The sequence below is a fragment of the Gymnogyps californianus genome, unplaced genomic scaffold (genome assembly GCF_018139145.2).
Source record: "Gymnogyps californianus isolate 813 unplaced genomic scaffold, ASM1813914v2 HiC_scaffold_38, whole genome shotgun sequence".
Taxonomy (NCBI): domain Eukaryota; kingdom Metazoa; phylum Chordata; class Aves; order Accipitriformes; family Cathartidae; genus Gymnogyps; species Gymnogyps californianus.
Genome location: NW_026114268.1, coordinates 631,258 through 648,237, shown reverse-complemented (window position 1 = coordinate 648,237; position 16,980 = coordinate 631,258). Strand labels below are relative to the sequence as shown.

The following is a 16,980-nucleotide window of genomic DNA, read 5'->3' as shown; positions in this document are numbered from 1 at the left end:
ACAGCTGGCCCAGCAGGAGCAGCTGAGGCCCCTCGACGGCCATTCAGAGGCAGCTTGAGCCAGAGTTCCCCTCGAGGAAAGGTGTCTTGAGTTGGGCAGGACATACTGAACTTGATGTTGCCCTATCTTGAGTGGGTAGGCCATCGGACGCAGTTCTGGGCACCCAAACTTTTACAGTGCGTTCCTGCTTCTCTGTCTGTCCTCCTGTTATCAGTTGGTGGTACTTTAACTGCACATGTGTTCAGTCTTCCATTAAAGCCAAAAATGAAAATATGTGTAGGAGAGGGTTCTTAGTCCTTTTTCCCATCCCTCTTCCTCCAGGGAAGTCTCCGATAAGCTCGTGGGTGGAGAGAAGGACAGGGAGCTCTCTTACCGGTTAGCATCACAGGCAAAACAGACGCAAACTCGGCTTGGTGAAAATTAACGCAATTTATTGCCAGATGAAGCTGACACCTCTCCCCTGTCTTTGGGAGGATCACCGTGCACTCTGAATCGATACAGGCAGGTGTAGTCCGGGTGACCCCAGTTGCTCAGCACTTGCAGCCTTAGGTACTTCACGAACCCAGAGAGCTCGTTCTGAAAGGAGAAGAAGAAATGAGTTGCCTTTTCCTCTCTGGCATTTGACTACTGACAGAGTAGTGTCGCAGCAACGGACTCGTTCAACAGCTTCCTTCCAGCTGCCCTGTGAGGTCTTTTGACCTATCGTGGTTCAAGATGTTCCTATCTTGCTGTCCCTCATTTGGCCAGCAGAACAGGAAAGGAAGAAGCAGCTACCAGAAGCTTCAGCAAATACATTGGCAAGTTCTTCTCGCCTGCTTTGAGGCCCATGCTCCCACAGTCAGAAGACCCAGTGGTGTTAGTAGAATGTCTCGTTGCCTTCTCTAGAAAGCCACTGAAACAGAATGGCCTCCCTGTCACTACTCGCTACCAGCAACAACAGAATCCTCAGAAAGCCCAGCATTTCTAGTCTTGAACTAGCAGGCCAGTAGTAGTGCATACTACGGGATGTGGCCACGTGTATGCACTTGGAGCCCAAACAGTCAAGCTGGTTTCAGCTTCAACTGCAGCAGTTGTAAGCGCTGAAGCTTAAACCCAAAACGAAAGAGAAGAAGAACGGAAGTCCAGGCATACGCTGTTAGGAAGTTAAAGCAGAAGAAGGGCCAGCGTGGCACACTCTCAAGGAGAGGGCTGCCTATAGCCCTTTGGCAGGGAAGCTTCTCCCCAGCCAACCGCATGTCTCCTCCTCTCCTATGATAGCCTTCCCTCTTTGTCCCCGTACCTTCAGCTGGAAGGTCTGACTGGGATTGAGTGCCGCCAGGAAAGTGAACTGTCCCAGGAACGTTCCCTGCTCCTCATGGTGCTTCAGGCCCTAGAGAAAGCCGGGGGTGGAGAAAACAAGAGCGCCTGTTACACTGTGGGAAGACTTAACTTCAGTTGGTGAAGTACTGCTTGCTTTCAGCTACGTAGTCCAAGGAGGATGAGCACAAGGAGAAGATGAGAAGCTGCAGCTAGGCAGCATGCCACACTTGCCTACTCAATGGGTCTCAGCTGGCAGTCAGAAAAGGAGCAGACATTGCCAGTGAGAGGGGGGTAACCTCGGGATCACAAATGCCCCTGGGATTGGAAGCCAAGAAGGTTTAGAACCGTGCACTGTGCCAGCTGCTTTTCCCTGTGGCTCCTGGGGCACCCTCTTGCCCCACAAACTTCCTTTTGAGCAGTACATTGGATAAAAGAGGAATACAACTGCCAGGAGGTTGTTTCTTCTGCGAACCAGGAGGAAGCCGCAGGCCGCTCGACTCTTTGACCCATATTCACCCCCCGCTTAGAAATGCTATGTGACCCCCCCCCCAGCACTCTTGAGAAATCACTTACGTAGACAGCAAAGTCCTTTGGAGCTCTGGAGATACTGTCTCCATGGAAGCCTGTCCCTAAAGCATGGTCCATGGTGACTGCTCTGGGAATGATTGGCGTAGACAGCTTGATGAAGACGTGTCCCTGACTTCCTGGGAAGGGCCAGCAGTTTCCCAGATGATTTTCCGGCTGAAAGGAGAAGAAGAAAGCACGTTCACATGGAGAAGGGTGCCCTGGCTCTTATTCCTGCCACGAGCATCAGAGGATTAAGAACTGATTTGGCCCATCAGCTCTGCTCTGAACCGCAGCCAGTGCCTTCGGCGGGACCCTGCAGGTACCGAACGGAGAAGCCGTTGTGAGAATTCAGGCCTCACAAGACCCCTTCAGCGGAGAAACACTTGGATGGCAGGGAGCTGGGTGTGCTACTTGTAGAAGCTCTCTGGCCTCTCCCAGTCCAGAGCAAGTAGCCAAGAAGAAGCAAGGATGGTGTGGCTGAAAGGCACCTGCCCAGAGCAGGTGGCAACTAAGGGCCCACCTGGATGAGCCTTTCCTGTAAGGGGAAGCAATCGCTCCCTCTCATCCAGTCCCACCTCCTTCCACTGGCACCAGCCAACTCTTCAACTTGTGCAGGCAGCTGAGGAGCAGTGCCAGGACGGCTTGCAAACACAACGTGGGGCCCTCCAGCAGTGCAGGCTCTCAGCGCCTGCTTGTGCTCACTAAGAGCCGTGGCAAGCTCACACCCCAGACCTCCGCAGGCACCTTTTCCCTTCTCCTCCCGTGCCATGCTGACAGTTTTCACAGTGACTGGGAAGACAAAGACTGCAGGACGAAGCTAGCCTGTTAGAAGCTCGCGCGGAGGACCTGGGGCACTGCGGGAGAGGAAATACTCAGCAGGGAGACACAGGAGGCGAGTAGGTCCATGCGAGAGGAAGGCAGTAAAGAAAGCTTCGAGGAGCAAAGACAAGCGTAAAGGCCACTCAGGAGCATGTTTGGTTCCTCCCCCCCACCTCTGTTTTTCTGTTTCTTGGTGCTCCTACCTCCAGAATAGCCTCAGGAGACTTGACGTAATCCAGCATGGGCAGGGAATACAGAAAGACTCCTTTTGTATTCCGGAAGGATGGAGAAGTCCATGGATGAATGATAGCAGCCCCTGGAAATTCAAACATGAGCATGCTCATCGAGCAATGTCAGGAGGAATATTGCAGTGTTGACTTGAAAGAGGCTTCTAAGTAGCCATCCATCTGGTACAGTGGGATTGCCCTCTTTCTTACTGGCCTGATCCCTCTGGAACACAGAGCAGGGCCTCATCAAAGTGTCGTAAGGGGCCGTGGAAAAAGACAAGAATGTGACCTAGGCTTTCTGTTCTTCAGCTGTGGTCTGGCCCGTTACAGACTGTGTCAGTGGGTACATTTCTGGGGCACGAGGGGGCCCTTGACTTGTCGGCCCTTCTCTCCTCCCACTGGGCGCATTCAAACGCCCGCCTTGTCAAGCTGGAGAGGAAGCGCTTTGGAACTGGATGGTTTGGACAATGTCACGGCACCTGATGATTTGAGGGCATAATCAGGCATCGGGACTTGGTTTTCTTCCAGCTTCTCCAAGACTTGATTGATCATCTCTTGAACAGCCTGGGAAGGAACAGAAAGGAGAGCGCCTGTTAGAAGGCAAAGGAACGGGGCAAGCAGCTCCCCTGCAAGGCCAGCCAAGGTGAACACGGTTCAACTCAGCTGTAAGGAACGCTGGAATTGCCCGGAAACCTCCCAAGTTTGCTCCACTCCGATTGAGCAGTATCAGAACAGAGAGGCTGCTCACGCCAATGCTCTGCGTGCTGAAGGTGCGGGAATGGGCTTTTCCTGTGGAGCTGCCCCATGCCAGGTGGCACGGACGGACAAGCCTTCTGGGCATGAGATGGGACTGGGGTAACTATGGACTGCTGAGACCATTCTTTCTTTCTGGTCCTCCCTTGAGGAGGACCCGAGATGTGGACGGAGAGGAAGGTGCGACTAAGAGAACTAATACAATTCCCGTCACGGCTCTCTCTTCCCCAGAAGGAAGTGTGGAGCAACAGGAAAAGGAAGTGGGGCAATGCACAGCACTTGTTCCAGCAGCACCAGTTTTTTGGCTAGCTATGGCAGGGAACTGGAGTAGGATACGTGCCGGAGGGAGGAAAGAAACCTCTGAGTCGAGCCTTCTGCAGTGTGCCCTTACCCATCCGGTAAAGCCTGGGAGCTTAGCCTGCTTCAGGGCTTCGTGGAGAGCACGCTCGGTGACATCCCTGACGCTCCATCGCAGGTGATAAAGCTCTTCCTGCAGCTTACGGAGCTGTTCTGGCAGGGTCAGGGTTTTGCTCAGCGCTTCTCCTAACTCGTCTCCTGCTGGCCTAGAAACAGTGAGCAAGGGAGAGACTGTAACTGTTGTGGCTGGCCTCTCGGACGCTGTGGGAATGTGAGCCAGGCAAGAAGCAGTTGACAGCTCCTATAGAAAAGACCAATACCTTCCCTGCCTTAGGCATATACTAGTGAGAGACGATCTGAGGGAGACAGAGGAGAGCTCTCCTGGATCAGTCCTAGAGCCCTCCACCCTGATTGCCTTTCCTGTGCTTGGTTGCCGGTATCTCGGCTCTCCATTTTTTCCTCTTTTCCAAATGCACCAGTGGGGCATTTGGTTCGGTAACGACTGGCAGTGTTTCATTAGGGACGAAGGGCTGCGTATTGATTCCGGAAGAGGAGAAGGAGTTGCACCAAACAAACCTCTTTTCGGCCTCTTTGGCCTGGTTTTCAGCTGCCACTCTTGACCTCCATCTGCTCACAGGAGGTGGATCATCAGTGCCTCAAGACGGGCTGTAGCGTCCAGGCTGCCTCATCTGCCTGATGTCTTTTCCCTCTTTGATGTCCTTGGCTGCTGGCTGCAGCAGGGCCGCTGGCAAAGCACACAGTGGACAGGCAACAGTCGTGCCTCGCCCTGCCCAGCAATGGGGTAAGGACAGCAGATGCTGACTACCTTCACCCAAGAAAACTCCTCCGCTCTCCGGCTGCCCCCAGCCTGTCCCCTTGCTCTCCCTCCCCCTCCGATCCAGGTCACCAGGGGCCTCCAGCCTCACCTGCTGTTTGGGCCCTGCACTGCTGCCATCCTAGCACTTCAGGAACCATCTGATGGAGGCAATTCACAATGGCACTTGTCAGCGCCACCCCCTGCTCCTGACCCCTGCGACTACGGTTAGCGTAACGCATGCCATTTCATCAGGCAAACAGCCACGCTCTCGGACCGAGCTGGTCGCGTATCAGTCCCCTTTCCCCTCCTCCTCAGCCCTTGAAGGTCCTGTGCACCAGGCCGACTTCTTCTCCCCCTCCCTAGCGGCCTCAAGGCTCCCGGGCGCCAGGCCGACGTCTTCCCTCCTTACGGGCCTTGAAGGTCCCAGGCACCCGGCCAACCAGGCTGTGATGACCCCATGGCAGAAGATGGGGGAGGCCGGGGGCGGGGGGAGGGGAGAGAGGGGAGAGAGGGGGGAGAAGGAGGAGGGGGGAGGGGGGAAGAGGGGTCCTGGGCCTGGGCCGGGGGCTGCTCGGCCTCGGGGCAAGCCCCACGGGCGCCATGTTGAAGCTCAGTCTGGCTGCCAGCAGAGCCCGCCTTCTTCTCACATCAGTCTTTGCCGGCATAGGTCGGGAGGGCTGTCAGTCTCCTTCCCTGAGGTGATGCTGCCTCTCATTGGCTGTCAGGCAGTGACACTCCCGCCCACCGCCTGAGTTAATGGTGCCTCTGATTGGCCACCTGGGATGTCACTGTGCCCTGGTTTGGGGCCCACCCTCCCCTATGGTGATGCTCTCTCTCATTGGCTGCCTGAGGGGTCACTCCCCCCACCACCAGTGCCCGCCCTTCCCCGAGGTGACGTTTCTTCTGATTGGCAGCCTGGTTACATGTCAATCAGGTGCCTTTCCCCCGCCTCCTCAAATGCGATTGGCTGTCCTGGGTCCACTGACTCCCCACAGACTTCTGGGCGGACGTTGCCGGGCAACGAGCTCGCCTTTGGGTTTAGACCTCAGAAGGAACTGTGGGCCCTGAAAAAGGCTATGGGTCATAAAAGAGAGGTTTGGACCCTAAAAATGAGGATTTGGGCCCTGAAAAGCAGGCTTTGGGCACTGAAAGGATGGGCTAGATGCTACAAATGACGCTTTGCACCCTGAAAACGAGGGGATCCTGTGGTTCCGATCGGAGCTGGCTTTGGTGCCCAGTAACTGCACCCAACACACCACCTCTCCTGTCCTGGGTGACCACCATAACAGATGGAGCCCAAAGGCGTGGACCAAATGAACTCAGTGGACGTTTTGTGGCCATTTTCTGGACACTTTACAGGGGTGGTCCATAGACTGAGGGAATGAAAGCTGTGTATTGTGGCAAAGGCTGGGAAGGGGAGTGGTGGTTCCTGAGGGCGTATTGGACAGTGTGGGAGGGGGGAGAGAATCAGAAGGGTAAATGTGAGGAAACTTGTGGGCTGAGATAAAAACAGTTCAATAATTGAAATATAATAATAATAATAACAAAAAAATAATGAAAAGGAAAATAAGAAAGAGAGAGAAATAAAACCCAAGAAATACAAGGGATGCAAATGAAAACAATTGTTCACCACCAACCGACCAATACCCAGCCAGTCCCCGAGCAGTGGCCCCCTTGCCAAACTCCCCCCTAGTTTTATTGCTGAGCATTATGTCATATGGTCTGGAATGTCCCTTTGGTCAGTTGGGGTCAGCTGTCCCGGCTGTGTCCCCTCCCAACTTCTTGCACAGCCCCCAGGTGTTTCGCTGGTGGGGTGAGAAGCAGAAAAGGCCTTGACTCTGTGTAAGCGCTGCTCAGCAATAACAAAACATCCCTGTATTAGCAACGCTGTTTCCAGCACAAATCCAAAACATAGCCCCATACCAGCTACTATGAAGAAAATTATCCCAGCCAAAACCAGCACACCAGGGTGCCCCTTCCCTGATGCTGGGGAGCACTCCAAGTCCACCTGACTACAGCAGCCAGTCAAACGCAGGCGGTACAGTCAGGGCAACAGGTTTCTTGTCCTGCTGCAGGCTGCCCGGAGCAGGTACAGGGCTGCTGGTCTGGGACCCCCAGGCGTCTCCGGCACATTTTCAGCTGCACCTTCTAGTCCCTCTTTCCCCCTTTTATCCTGATGGTCTACTTTCCAATCTTTTGTATGGCAGGTTTTCCTTTTATGGTCTCACCAGTTTCACCCCAGGCCAGCTAGTGTTCTCCTTTCATGGTCTGCCATCTCCAACAGTTTGTCACTTTCTAAAGCAGTGAGTTGCACCTCGAGCCAGGGTTGATGAAGATAAAAGTGAATGAGAGCTTCTGTAAGCAATGAGACGGCAGACACCATGAACAAATGTCTATCCTCTCCACTGCCAACTGTAGAAATCTTGAGAAATCTCTAAAGGCACAAAGAAGCAGCAGCTTAGAAGCTGTTCAAATCAGTCGGGCATGGTTTGGATCCCAGTGAGATCCATGTGTTTAGAGAAGACTTTTCTGAATGACTCCTCAAGTTCTCTGTCTCTTAGGCTGTAGGTGAGGGCATTGATTAAAGATGTTAAGGCAGCGTAGGAAAGAGAGAGGATATTTCTTTGGGGTTTCCTATTCTGACAGCATCTGGTAAACGATACACACTGCAAGAGTCCCATCGACAACTGTATCCCAAACAGCGATCGGAGGAGAGGAGGAGGCGTAAACATCTTTCGCTTCCTGGTGCTGAGAGAGATTTTTCAGAGCGGGGGAAAGGACGTGACTGTGAGACGCCAGAAACTGTAGAGATGTGAAGAGAGCACTACATGGAGGGGGAGAAGCAGGGGTCTCTCAGGGACGTGCTGGGGCCATGCCAGGGCGTGTGAACACAAGGCTCTGAGATGAGCCGGAGGGTACAGGAAGGTCCTGAGGGGACATAAGGGCAGATGGAGCCCTGGGAGCACCCCAAGAGGACCCATGGGCCAATGGTGAGCTGGCTCCCTAACCCCCGCAGTGGATTAGGGCCCCTCCTGACCCGGGCGGCGGGTCACAGTGGGGCCCTTTGTGACACCCGCTCTGTGACACCCCACTGCGCTACATATAGCCAGGGTGGCTGCTACCCTGCAGTGTCTGACAAGACAGCGATGGGACAGGGCACGACCACGGAGCTGGCGAGGGGACCCCAAGCGCAGCCCACATCTTTCCCTGCCATCCCAGCAGCCCCGCGGCGCCAAGGCGTTTCCCTTAAGCTGCCCCCCCTCCCCTCCACACTTTCCTCCACTTCACAGGATGGCGGAGAGACCCCCCAGCCGCCCAGGATAGCCTGGGAGGAGGTGGGGGCTCCTCAGGAGAGCAGCTCTCCACCGGAGCCCTATGAGGTGTCCATGGTCCAGCCGCTGCAGACCGGTGAGTGAGGGGCCCCCTGGGGCTGAGCAGGGTTGGGGCCAGTGAGTGCGACCAGCTCAATGCCGGGATCCCGTTTCCTCGGCACGCTGGCAGCTGGGGTCCCACGGGCAGGGGCACGGAGGTGTTTGAATGCCAGGGCTGCTCAGGGCTGGGAGCCGGCCCCAGCACAGCCTCCCTCCTCAGCTGTGTTTAAAGAGTTTAAAGAGAGTTTAAAGCTCTTTTCACCATTTGGAAGCTTGTTGGCAAAGATGCAGTGTCCTACCGACTCTTCTGTGTTTCCCTTCCATGTAGGCGAGACACTGCCAGAGGAGAATCCAGAGCATCCAGAGCTCCAACATGAATCAGATTCAGAGAGCACCTGGTTGCTTTCTTCACTCGACAGCAGCGACATGACGACGGTAATGAGCTCCCCCCTTGCCAGGACTCTTGGCCTGCCATCGGCAGGAGGCTTGTGTGAGCAAAGGGACCCAGAATCAGTGGGGTTGGCATGGCCTCACTCTCCCTGGTGAGAGGGTTTCCGCTGTCCCTGAGCAGGGACTACCGAGGGCAGCACTCCAGTGTCCCAGCAGCAGCTCCAGCCCTCCTGGCCACCAGCGAGCCCTGGTTCTCTGTAGTGCCCATGACCCCAGCCCTCCTCCCTCACCCTGGGGACCCTCTGCTCGCATCCTCTGCCCTGCAGAGAATGCAGCCCCTGCTTCCAGCTTTCCTACAGGCACTGCTGCCAGCACTGCCGGGCATCTCTCCCCAGAGCTGCGCACGCTGCTCAGCAAAGCAGCACCATCACGGTGCTCGGCATGACATGTCTTCCCTCCCTTCCTCCCTCCCATAGGTGTTTGGAGAATACCTCCAGCCTTCTCAGATGACTGATATTCTCCTCGTGGCCATTGAGGCCTTGACAGCAGACGACATCTATGACAGGCAGATGGGCAGCAATGTCCTGGACATGGCCATGAGTGACCCTGCCTCCTGGTTGATGGATGTAAGTGCCCTGTGGCTGGATTGCCCTGCCCATGAGCCCTGTCAGGCCTTGTTCTTCCCTCGTTCCCTAACCCAGCTCTCTCGGGCACCTGAAGCCATTTCAAGGCAGCAGAGGGGAATGGGAAGGCAGCAGTTTCAGTGGCAGCTTGGGAAATGGCTGCACTCCAGTGGCAGCACCACCGTCACCTGTGTCCCCCCCCTCCAGGTGCCAAAGATCATGAGGTACATCCACAGAAACATGGAGTACATCCACACGGAGCCAGCCCGGCACAGCCTGGACTCGCTCCTTCTCCTGCTGACCAAGTGGTGCCCCAGGGGAGTGGTCAGGAGCCTGCTGAAGATCTCTCCAACATGTGACAGGTACTGCCCCGACAGCCTTGAGGGCTTGTTCCCTGTGGGAGAGGGGCTCAGGACTCTCTGGCTGCCAGACCCACGGAAGACTGCAGGACATCCCCGAGGAGCGGGCCCTCCATCCCACCACACTTCCCAGCCCCAGTGGGTCAGCCAGGCCCGCAGCAGCCAAAGCTGGCCAAGCCAGAGCCCCGCCACCACACTCCTCCCTGCCCCATGGGGAACACCACCTCAGCCCCCTCCTGCCTGTCTGGGCAGGGCCCCCAGGCACCCCAAGTGAGGCGGGTGGGCAGGGCCAGGGCTGCAGCACCGCCTGGGTCCAGAGGAGCTGGCCTGGGCACGGTGCAGTGCCTGAGGCAGCCCTACTGACCGAGTGCTCTGGGTCTGCAGCACTGCCCTGGCCATGTGGGAGGTGATGCTCTCCGTGCCTTGGGCGTTGTGGAGCATCTTGATGGAGCTGCTTAGTGTGCTCCAGGACCAGCGGCTGCGCAAGGTGTTCAGCTGTGCCACGGAGGACGCCTGCATCTATCTCTTGGCTGTGAGTGACCATGCTCACCTTCAGGGCTGTGCCTGCCTCCCCAGGAAAACAGGCACGGCCCCCTCCCCCTCCCTCTGCCTCCAAATGGCCGCCTCCTCCAGCACATCTGGACACAGCCCCTCAGGGTCACCAGGGACCTGCCCAGCACCAGCCAGACCCCGTGCCAGCCACTTGGGGCCACCCCGTGCTGTTTTGGCCGCGGTGAAAAAACACGAAGCCTGCCCCTCCCGGGCAGCACTCTGCCTCCCCGCTGCCTGCATCCCCCTGCCTGGCCTGCAGCCTGGAAGCCTGGGGCAGGGGCAGAGAAAGGGCAGAAGCCAGAGTCAGGCCAGTTGCTGGGCCTGGGGCAGAGGCGTGGCCTCTGCACAGGCTGAGGGGGCTTCAAGTCTGGGGAGAGGAGACACTTGCCACCGCCCGTGTGTCATGCCTCCTTTGTGCCGGCGTGGTGGAGGGAGCCCTGCAGGCTCTGCTGGTCTCTCACTGCTGTCTTCGTTTTAGCTGCTGGTCTGCACTGACATTGGAACCGAGGAGTTTGCTGCCCTGTACAAAGCCCAGAGGTGCCTGAGGCATCCCAGCCTGGTGATGCTCTCGCTGGTGCTCAGGGGCCTCATCACGCTTTCAAAGACACCTGAGACGGTGAGCAGGGTGTAGTCAAGTGGAGCCATGTTGGCAGCCGGGGCCTGGAGCAGTGGGTAATGCGGTGGCTTGGCCTTGGCTGGGAGTCAGAGTGTGGGGTGACAGCTCCAGTCACCCTCCCTGCTATGGAGGGGGCTGGTGGGTGCCTGGGGAGCCCTCCAGGCACAGAGGGTTACCAATCCATCGGCCCCTTCAGGCCGGTCAGAAAAGGGGGTGGCTGAGCAGGGGACACCGCTCTCCTGCACTCCCTTCCCTTTATCGTGCTCTCCCCACATCCCCATCAGTGGCCACTGCCTGCCAGGAGGCTGCTGCAGTGACTCCTGTGCCACCTGCTGGGAAGCCGGACGGGAGGCTGGTGCTCAGCAACCAGTGCATTTTTGCCAGGGTGGTCTTTCACCGCTTCACAAGAAGGAAACTGTCTGTTTCATACAGGCAAGAAAAATACCGGTCCTGCTGCCAGACATCGTGGAGACCCTGCAAGATGCCAACAGTGATGTCAAGATGAAGGCCCTGGTATCCTCAGGAACATGATGGGTCACATGAAGAGGGAGGAGGCCAGCCTCATCGCTCTGCAGCTGGCGGAGAAACTCCTGCCCCTCTTTGATGATGTAAGGCTGCCATGGGAGCCTCAGCCCTGCAGATGGGCACTCTGCAAAGACAGCTGCCCTTCAGCCCAGCCCTGTGGGCAGCACTCGGGCAGGGCTCCCCTCCTCGCTCCTCTTGCGTGGCCTTTCAGGGCTCTGGGGCCATTCACCACGGCTGCAGATCCGGCCCACAGCTCCTATGTTCAGGATCCAACCCCAGCTCCTATGTTCAGGATCCAACCCCGGAGCATCTCCCCTCCCATCAGCCACGCTGACGCCTTTGCTCACCGTGGGCAGGGAGCAGCTGTTGCTGAAGTCCCTCTGTCTCCTCCCTACCAGGAGTCCAGCCAGGTGCGGGAGCTCTCCATCAGCCTCTTCAAAGACGTGATGAAGAGTGTGGTGGGGAGAGACAAGAAAAAGATGAAGAACAAAGTGCAGAGGGTCCTGCTCCCGCTGTTCTTCCATATGAGCGACCAGATGGAGAGCGTGGCCAAGGTGCAGTGACCAGCAACCAGTGTTGTGGGGAAGGGCATGCTGACGCCACGGGGGTGGCCTGGGCATAAGGGGCAAGGGCTGCTGGACGTCAGAGTGTGGGAATGTGTGTCACCTGGGGCAGCCGCGGCTGGGGAGCCCAGCGTCCTGCTGGGGGATGCCCATGGGACATGGTGCTGGCTCCGTCCTGCCCTGGTGTCTGGGACTCCAGCCCTTGCTGCCTACAGCCGTGGGCCCACACCTCCTTTGCCCTTCAGTCTGCCCCCAGCCCTGGCGGCAGCTCAGCAGCTCTTGAGGATCTCTGTTCTGCTGGCCGGCAGCGTGAGATACCTGAGGTGCTGGCTGCCCCGTGTCCCTGCCCTGGGCACTGAACCCAGTTCAGACCCAGTTCCCCGCTGCCTCTTCCCATAAGGGGCTGGGAACGGCTCAGAGCCTGGCCGAGAGGAGGAGGATGCCAGGTCTCCTTGCCTGGGCTGTGGTGCCATCTCCCAGCCTCTGCTTCTCTGCAGGCCTCTAGGGACACCCTCGTCGCCTGTGCAGAGTTCCTGGAGTGGAGGAAGCTCAGCGACCTGGCCGAGACATATCAGACACACCTGATTGGAGAGTGCTTGGTGAGGACAACCCCCAAGCCCCAGGGCCGGGCTGGACGAGGGCTGCCCCCGTGCCCATGGTGAGGGCTGTGCAGCTGTGCCTCGCCTGTCCTGCTCCAGCCTGGAGCCCAGAGCCTGGAGCTGCATCTTCCTTCCCTGCCTTCAAGCACAGAGCCCCCAAGGGCTCTTCTCCAGGCCCCTCTCCCTTCCCCGCCCCCAGGGTGCTGAAGGAGACCCCAGCCCATGTGGGCCCTGGCAGTGGGACAGAGGGGTCTAACCATCCCCAGACCCCCTCTGCCTGTGGCTCTCTCTGAACCTCAGCCCCACAGGGCTCTGGCTGGGAGATGGGAATTGCCGGGGGGAAGGGGGGCGCTGGGAGGAGGGACTGGTCCGGCCGACGGGGAAGGGTCTGTACCAGCCCTATGGCCTTGTGCTCTCTCCAGTTAGGACACGACAGGAGGAGGGTGGAAGAATACCTGTGTCAGAGCCTGCCGTACCTGAGGGACACTCAGGCCACCTTGCGAAAGGCAGCTGTCAGGTTCATCGGTGAGCCGCAGCCCCCAGGGACCTTCATTTGGCAGGCTGGCCCCAGTCCCCGCCACTGCGCTGGCAGCAAGGGGCAGCCCTCTGGCTGCCAGAGCCCCAGCTGCCCCGAGGAGGGCCCAGCACACACGTGGGCTTGCTGGGAGCCTTGCTCAGTCCCACTGCCCTCGGGTACTGTCCTTCCCTGGGGTCAGCCCTGCTGAGGGAGAGGAGGGTGTGCAGCCAAGCTGGCAGGGCTGGGGCTGTGCTGCTGGGAGCATGCTGGGGAGCAGAGGTCTGACAAAAGCTCTGTGCCTAGGGCTTGCCGCACAGCACCTGAGGAACCTAAGCAAGAGGAAGCTGTGGGATATCTGCAATGGTGAGTAGGGGCAGTGCTGTGCTGGCCGGGGCTGGTGGGGCAGGGGACAGAGCTTGGGCAGGGCGCTGCCATGCCTGGCCCTGCTCCAGGAAAATGCTTCAGGGGCAGAGGAACATGTCAGGGGCACACGGGGCGTTCCAGAGCAGCAGCTGCCAGCTGGTCTGTTTGTCTCAGCTGCTTGTCCTGGCCAGGGACCGAGATGGGTGGGGCTGGCATGGTCTGGAGGGGGCTCGTGGGGGTCTCTGCAGGCAGTGGGGGTTCAGATCTGCTCTGCTTCCTTCTCTTGCAGCCCTCCTGCCCTTAGCGAAAGACACTGATCTCTCGGTCCGCTCCCTGGCAGCTCAGACCATATACATCCTGACAGGAGACATGCGAACATCGGGATGGAGCCTGCGGTCGCTGTGCTGCTGTCCCTGCTGAGCCTTGCAGAGATGAAATTCTCCTCTGGAAAATGGCCGTATTTGATTAATACTTTTTTTTTAATAAAGCTGGAACAACAAGCCCAGTCCCATGGTGTCCTTCCCTTGGGGACCACGCTGAGGGGACCACCCTGAGTGTGCTGAGCAGACAGTGTCATTCCTGGCATCTGCCGCTGCCTGCAGGACAGCACACCCGGACCCCAGCTATCCTTGCAACAAAGCCCCAGCTGCCCCGCTAGACCACAAAACCCGGAGGGGAGGAGGAGAGAAGCTTTATAGCCCAGCCTGCCCCTCCTGAGACATCTCAGGGCACGAAAAGGCAGCCGCGCTCTGCCAAGCTGGCAGGTCATCATTTGTCCCGGCATCAAAATCCTCTCTTGTACTGGGAGCTGTGCTGGTTTTGGCTGGGATAGACTTAATTTTCTTCATAGTAGCTGGTATGGGGCTATGTTTTGGATTTGTGCTGAAAACAGTGTTGATAATGCAGGGATGTTTTTGTTATTGCTGAGCAGTGCTTACACAGAGTCAAGGCCTGGGAGGGGACACAGCTGGGACAGCTGACGCCAACTGACCAAAGGGACACTCCAGACCATATGACATAATGCTCTGAAATAAAACGAGCGGGGAGCTTGATATTTTCTTTTATTTCAATTATTAAACTGTATTTTTCTCAACCCACAAGTTTCCTCACATTTACCCTTCTGATTCTCTCCCCCCTCCCACACTGTCCAATACGCCTCAGAACCACCACTCCCCTTCCCAGCCTTTGCTACAATACACAGCTATCATTCCCTCAGTCTATGGACCACCCCTGTAAAATGTCCAGAAAATGTCCACGAAACGTCCACTGAGTTCATTTGGTCCACGCCTTTGGGCTCCATCTGTTATGGTGGTCACCCAGGACAGGAGAGGTGGTGTGTTGCGTGGAGTTACTGGGCACCAAAGCCAGCTCCGATCGGAACCACGGATCCCCTCGTTTTCAGGGTGCAAAGCGTCATTTGTAGCATCTAGCCCATCCTTTCAGTGCCCAAAGCCTGCTTTTCAGGGCCCAAATCCTCATTTTTAGGGTCCAAACCTCTCTTTTATGACCCATAGCCTTTTCCGGGCCCACAGTTCCTTCTGAGGGTCTAAACCCCAAAGGCGCAGCTCGTTGCCGGCAACGTCCCGCCCAGAAGTCTGTGGGGAGTCAGTGGACCCAGGACAGCAATCGCACTTGAGGAGGCGGGGGCAAGGCACGTGATTGACATGTAAGCAGGCTGCCAATCAGAAGAAACGTCACCTCGGGGAAGGGCGGGCTCTGGTGGTGGGGGGAGTGACCCCTCAGGCAGCCAATGAGAGAGAGCATCACCATAGGGGAGGGTGGGCCCCAAATCAGGGCACAGTGACATCCAGGTGGCCAATCAGAGACACCATTAACTCAGGTGGTGGGCGGGTATGTCACTGCCTGAGAGCCAATGAGAGGCAGCTTCTCCTCGGAGGGAGACTGACAGCCGTCCTGACCTATGCCGGCAAAGACTGATGTGAGAAGAAGGCGGGCTCTGCTGGCAGCCAGGCTGAGCTTCACATGGCGCCCGTGGGGCCTGCCCCGAGGCCGAGCAGTCCCCGGCCCAGGCCCGGGACCCTCTTCCCCCTTCCCCCTTCCCCCCTTCCCCCCCCTCCCCTCTCCCCCCTCCTCCCCTCCCCCCCCCCGGCCTCCCCCATGTTCTGCCATGGGGTCATCACAGCCTGGTTGCCGGGTGCCTGGGACCTTCAAAGCCGGTAAGGAGGGAAGAAGTCGGCCTGGCGCCCAGGAGCCTTGAGGCCACTAGGGAGGGGGAGAAGAAGTCAGCCTGGTGCACAGGACCTTCAAGGGCTGAGGAGGAGGGGAAAGGGGACTGATACGCGACCAGCTCGGTCCGAGAGCGTGGCTGTTTGCCTGATGAAATGGCATGCGTTACGCTAACCGTATTGGCAGGGGACAGGAGCAGGGGGTGGCGCTGACAAGTGCCATTGTGAATTGCCTCCATCAGATGGTTCCTGAAGTGCTAGGATGGCAGCAGTGCAGGGCCCAAAGAGCAGGTCAGGCTGGCGGCCCCTGGTGACCTGGATCGGAGGTGGAGGGAGAGCAGGGGGACAGGCTGGGGGCAGCGGAGAGCGGAGGAGTTTTCTTGGGTGAAGGTAGTCAGCATCTGCTGTCCTTACCCCATCGCTGGGCAGGGCGAGGCACGACTGTTGTCTGTCCACTGTGTGCTTTGCCAGCAGCCCTGCTGCAGCCAGCAGCCAAGGTCATCAAAGAGGGAGAAGACATCAGGCAGATGAGGCAGCCCGGAGGCTACAGCCCGTCTTGAGGCACTGATGATCCACCTCCTGTGAGCAGATGGAGGTCAAGAGTGGCAGCTGAAAACCAGGCCAAAGAGGCCGAACAGAGGTTTGTTGAAAGAGGGCTGAAGAGCAGCCCCCTCCTGCTGCCCTGTTGTGGATGACTCCTCTGTGCTCGGTCCCCACGGCATCGGAGGCGGTACCGAGGTGCTGGAGTGAAACGTTAGGATGCTGCAAAGGAGCAGGCAGTGACAGGCAAGAAGGCAGATCCTCTCCTCGGCTGCATGGTCCCTCCTGTGTTTAGCAAAGTCGTCGGGTTTTTCGTGGTTTAACCCCAGCCGGCGGCTAAGCACCACGCAGCCGCTCGCTCACTGCCCCCCACCCCTGGATGGGGAGAGAATCAGGAAAAAAAAAACCGCGTGTGTGAGATAAAGACAGTTTAATAGGACAGAAAAGAAGAAAAACAATGAAATAAATAAAATATGACAATAAATACAAAAGAATAAAATACAAAGCAAGTGGTGCACAATGCAATTGCTCACCACTCGTTGACCGATGCCCAGTTAGTTCCCGAGCCGCGATCCCCCCTCCCAGCCAGCTCCCCCAGTTTATATACTGGGCATGATGTCATATGGTATGGAATAGCTCTTTGGCCAGTTTGGGTCAGCTGCCCAGCTGTGTCCCCTCCCAGCTTCTTGTGCCCCTCCAGCCTTCTTGCTGGCTGGCATGAGAAGCTGAAAAATCCTTGACTTAGTATAAACACTATTAGCAACAACTAAAAACATCAGTGTGTTATCAACGTTATTCCTACTATCCACACAGCACTATAGCTACAAGAATCAATTGTCCGACCAGACATGCAGTGCGAGCAGATCGCATAACGCAGTCTGCACGAGCAGAACTTCCTAGAGCCTGGAAGCCCTGGCAGCTGGTTCTGGTCAGGCTC

General features: G+C 57.4%; 2 protein-coding genes across 2 annotated transcripts; one reads left to right on the top strand and one right to left on the bottom strand.

Annotated features, from left to right (window-relative positions):
- Window positions 1–420: 420 nt before the first annotated feature.
- On the bottom strand, window positions 421–4,977 carry LOC127028654 (SUN domain-containing protein 3-like). The gene is made up of 7 exons (XM_050914366.1): window positions 4,949–4,977; window positions 4,057–4,228; window positions 3,392–3,476; window positions 2,889–3,001; window positions 1,873–2,040; window positions 1,280–1,369; window positions 421–576 (listed from the first exon to the last, which is right to left on the bottom strand). The coding sequence occupies exons 1-7, from the start codon at window positions 4,975–4,977 to the stop codon at window positions 421–423; spliced, it is 813 nt and encodes a 270-aa protein (XP_050770323.1).
- A 4,104-nt stretch (window positions 4,978–9,081) lies between these two features.
- LOC127028673 (uncharacterized) lies at window positions 9,082–11,771 on the top strand. The gene is made up of 6 exons (XM_050914381.1): window positions 9,082–9,226; window positions 9,431–9,585; window positions 9,967–10,114; window positions 10,613–10,750; window positions 11,183–11,358; window positions 11,674–11,771. The coding sequence occupies exons 1-5, from the start codon at window positions 9,107–9,109 to the stop codon at window positions 11,279–11,281; spliced, it is 660 nt and encodes a 219-aa protein (XP_050770338.1). The 5' UTR covers window positions 9,082–9,106; the 3' UTR covers window positions 11,282–11,358; window positions 11,674–11,771.
- The last annotated feature ends 5,209 nt before the right edge of the window (window positions 11,772–16,980 follow it).

Bases quoted from the DNA above. Each gene is read 5' to 3' on its own strand.
- LOC127028673 (XM_050914381.1), top strand. From the start codon at position 9,107: ATGACTGATATTCTCCTCGTGGCCATTGAGGCCTTGACAGCAGACGAC. The intron at 9,227-9,430 runs GTAAGTGCCCTG...CCCCCCCTCCAG, and splicing joins CTGCCTCCTGGTTGATGGAT to GTGCCAAAGATCATGAGGTA. The intron at 10,751-11,182 runs GTGAGCAGGGTG...TGTTTCATACAG, and splicing joins TTTCAAAGACACCTGAGACG to GCAAGAAAAATACCGGTCCT.
- LOC127028654 (XM_050914366.1), bottom strand. From the start codon at position 4,977: ATGGCAGCAGTGCAGGGCCCAAACAGCAG. The intron at 4,229-4,948 runs GTGAGGCTGGAG...CACTGTTTCTAG, and splicing joins GTGCAGGGCCCAAACAGCAG to GCCAGCAGGAGACGAGTTAG. The intron at 577-1,279 runs GTACGGGGACAA...TTCTCCTTTCAG, and splicing joins GTCAGACCTTCCAGCTGAAG to AACGAGCTCTCTGGGTTCGT.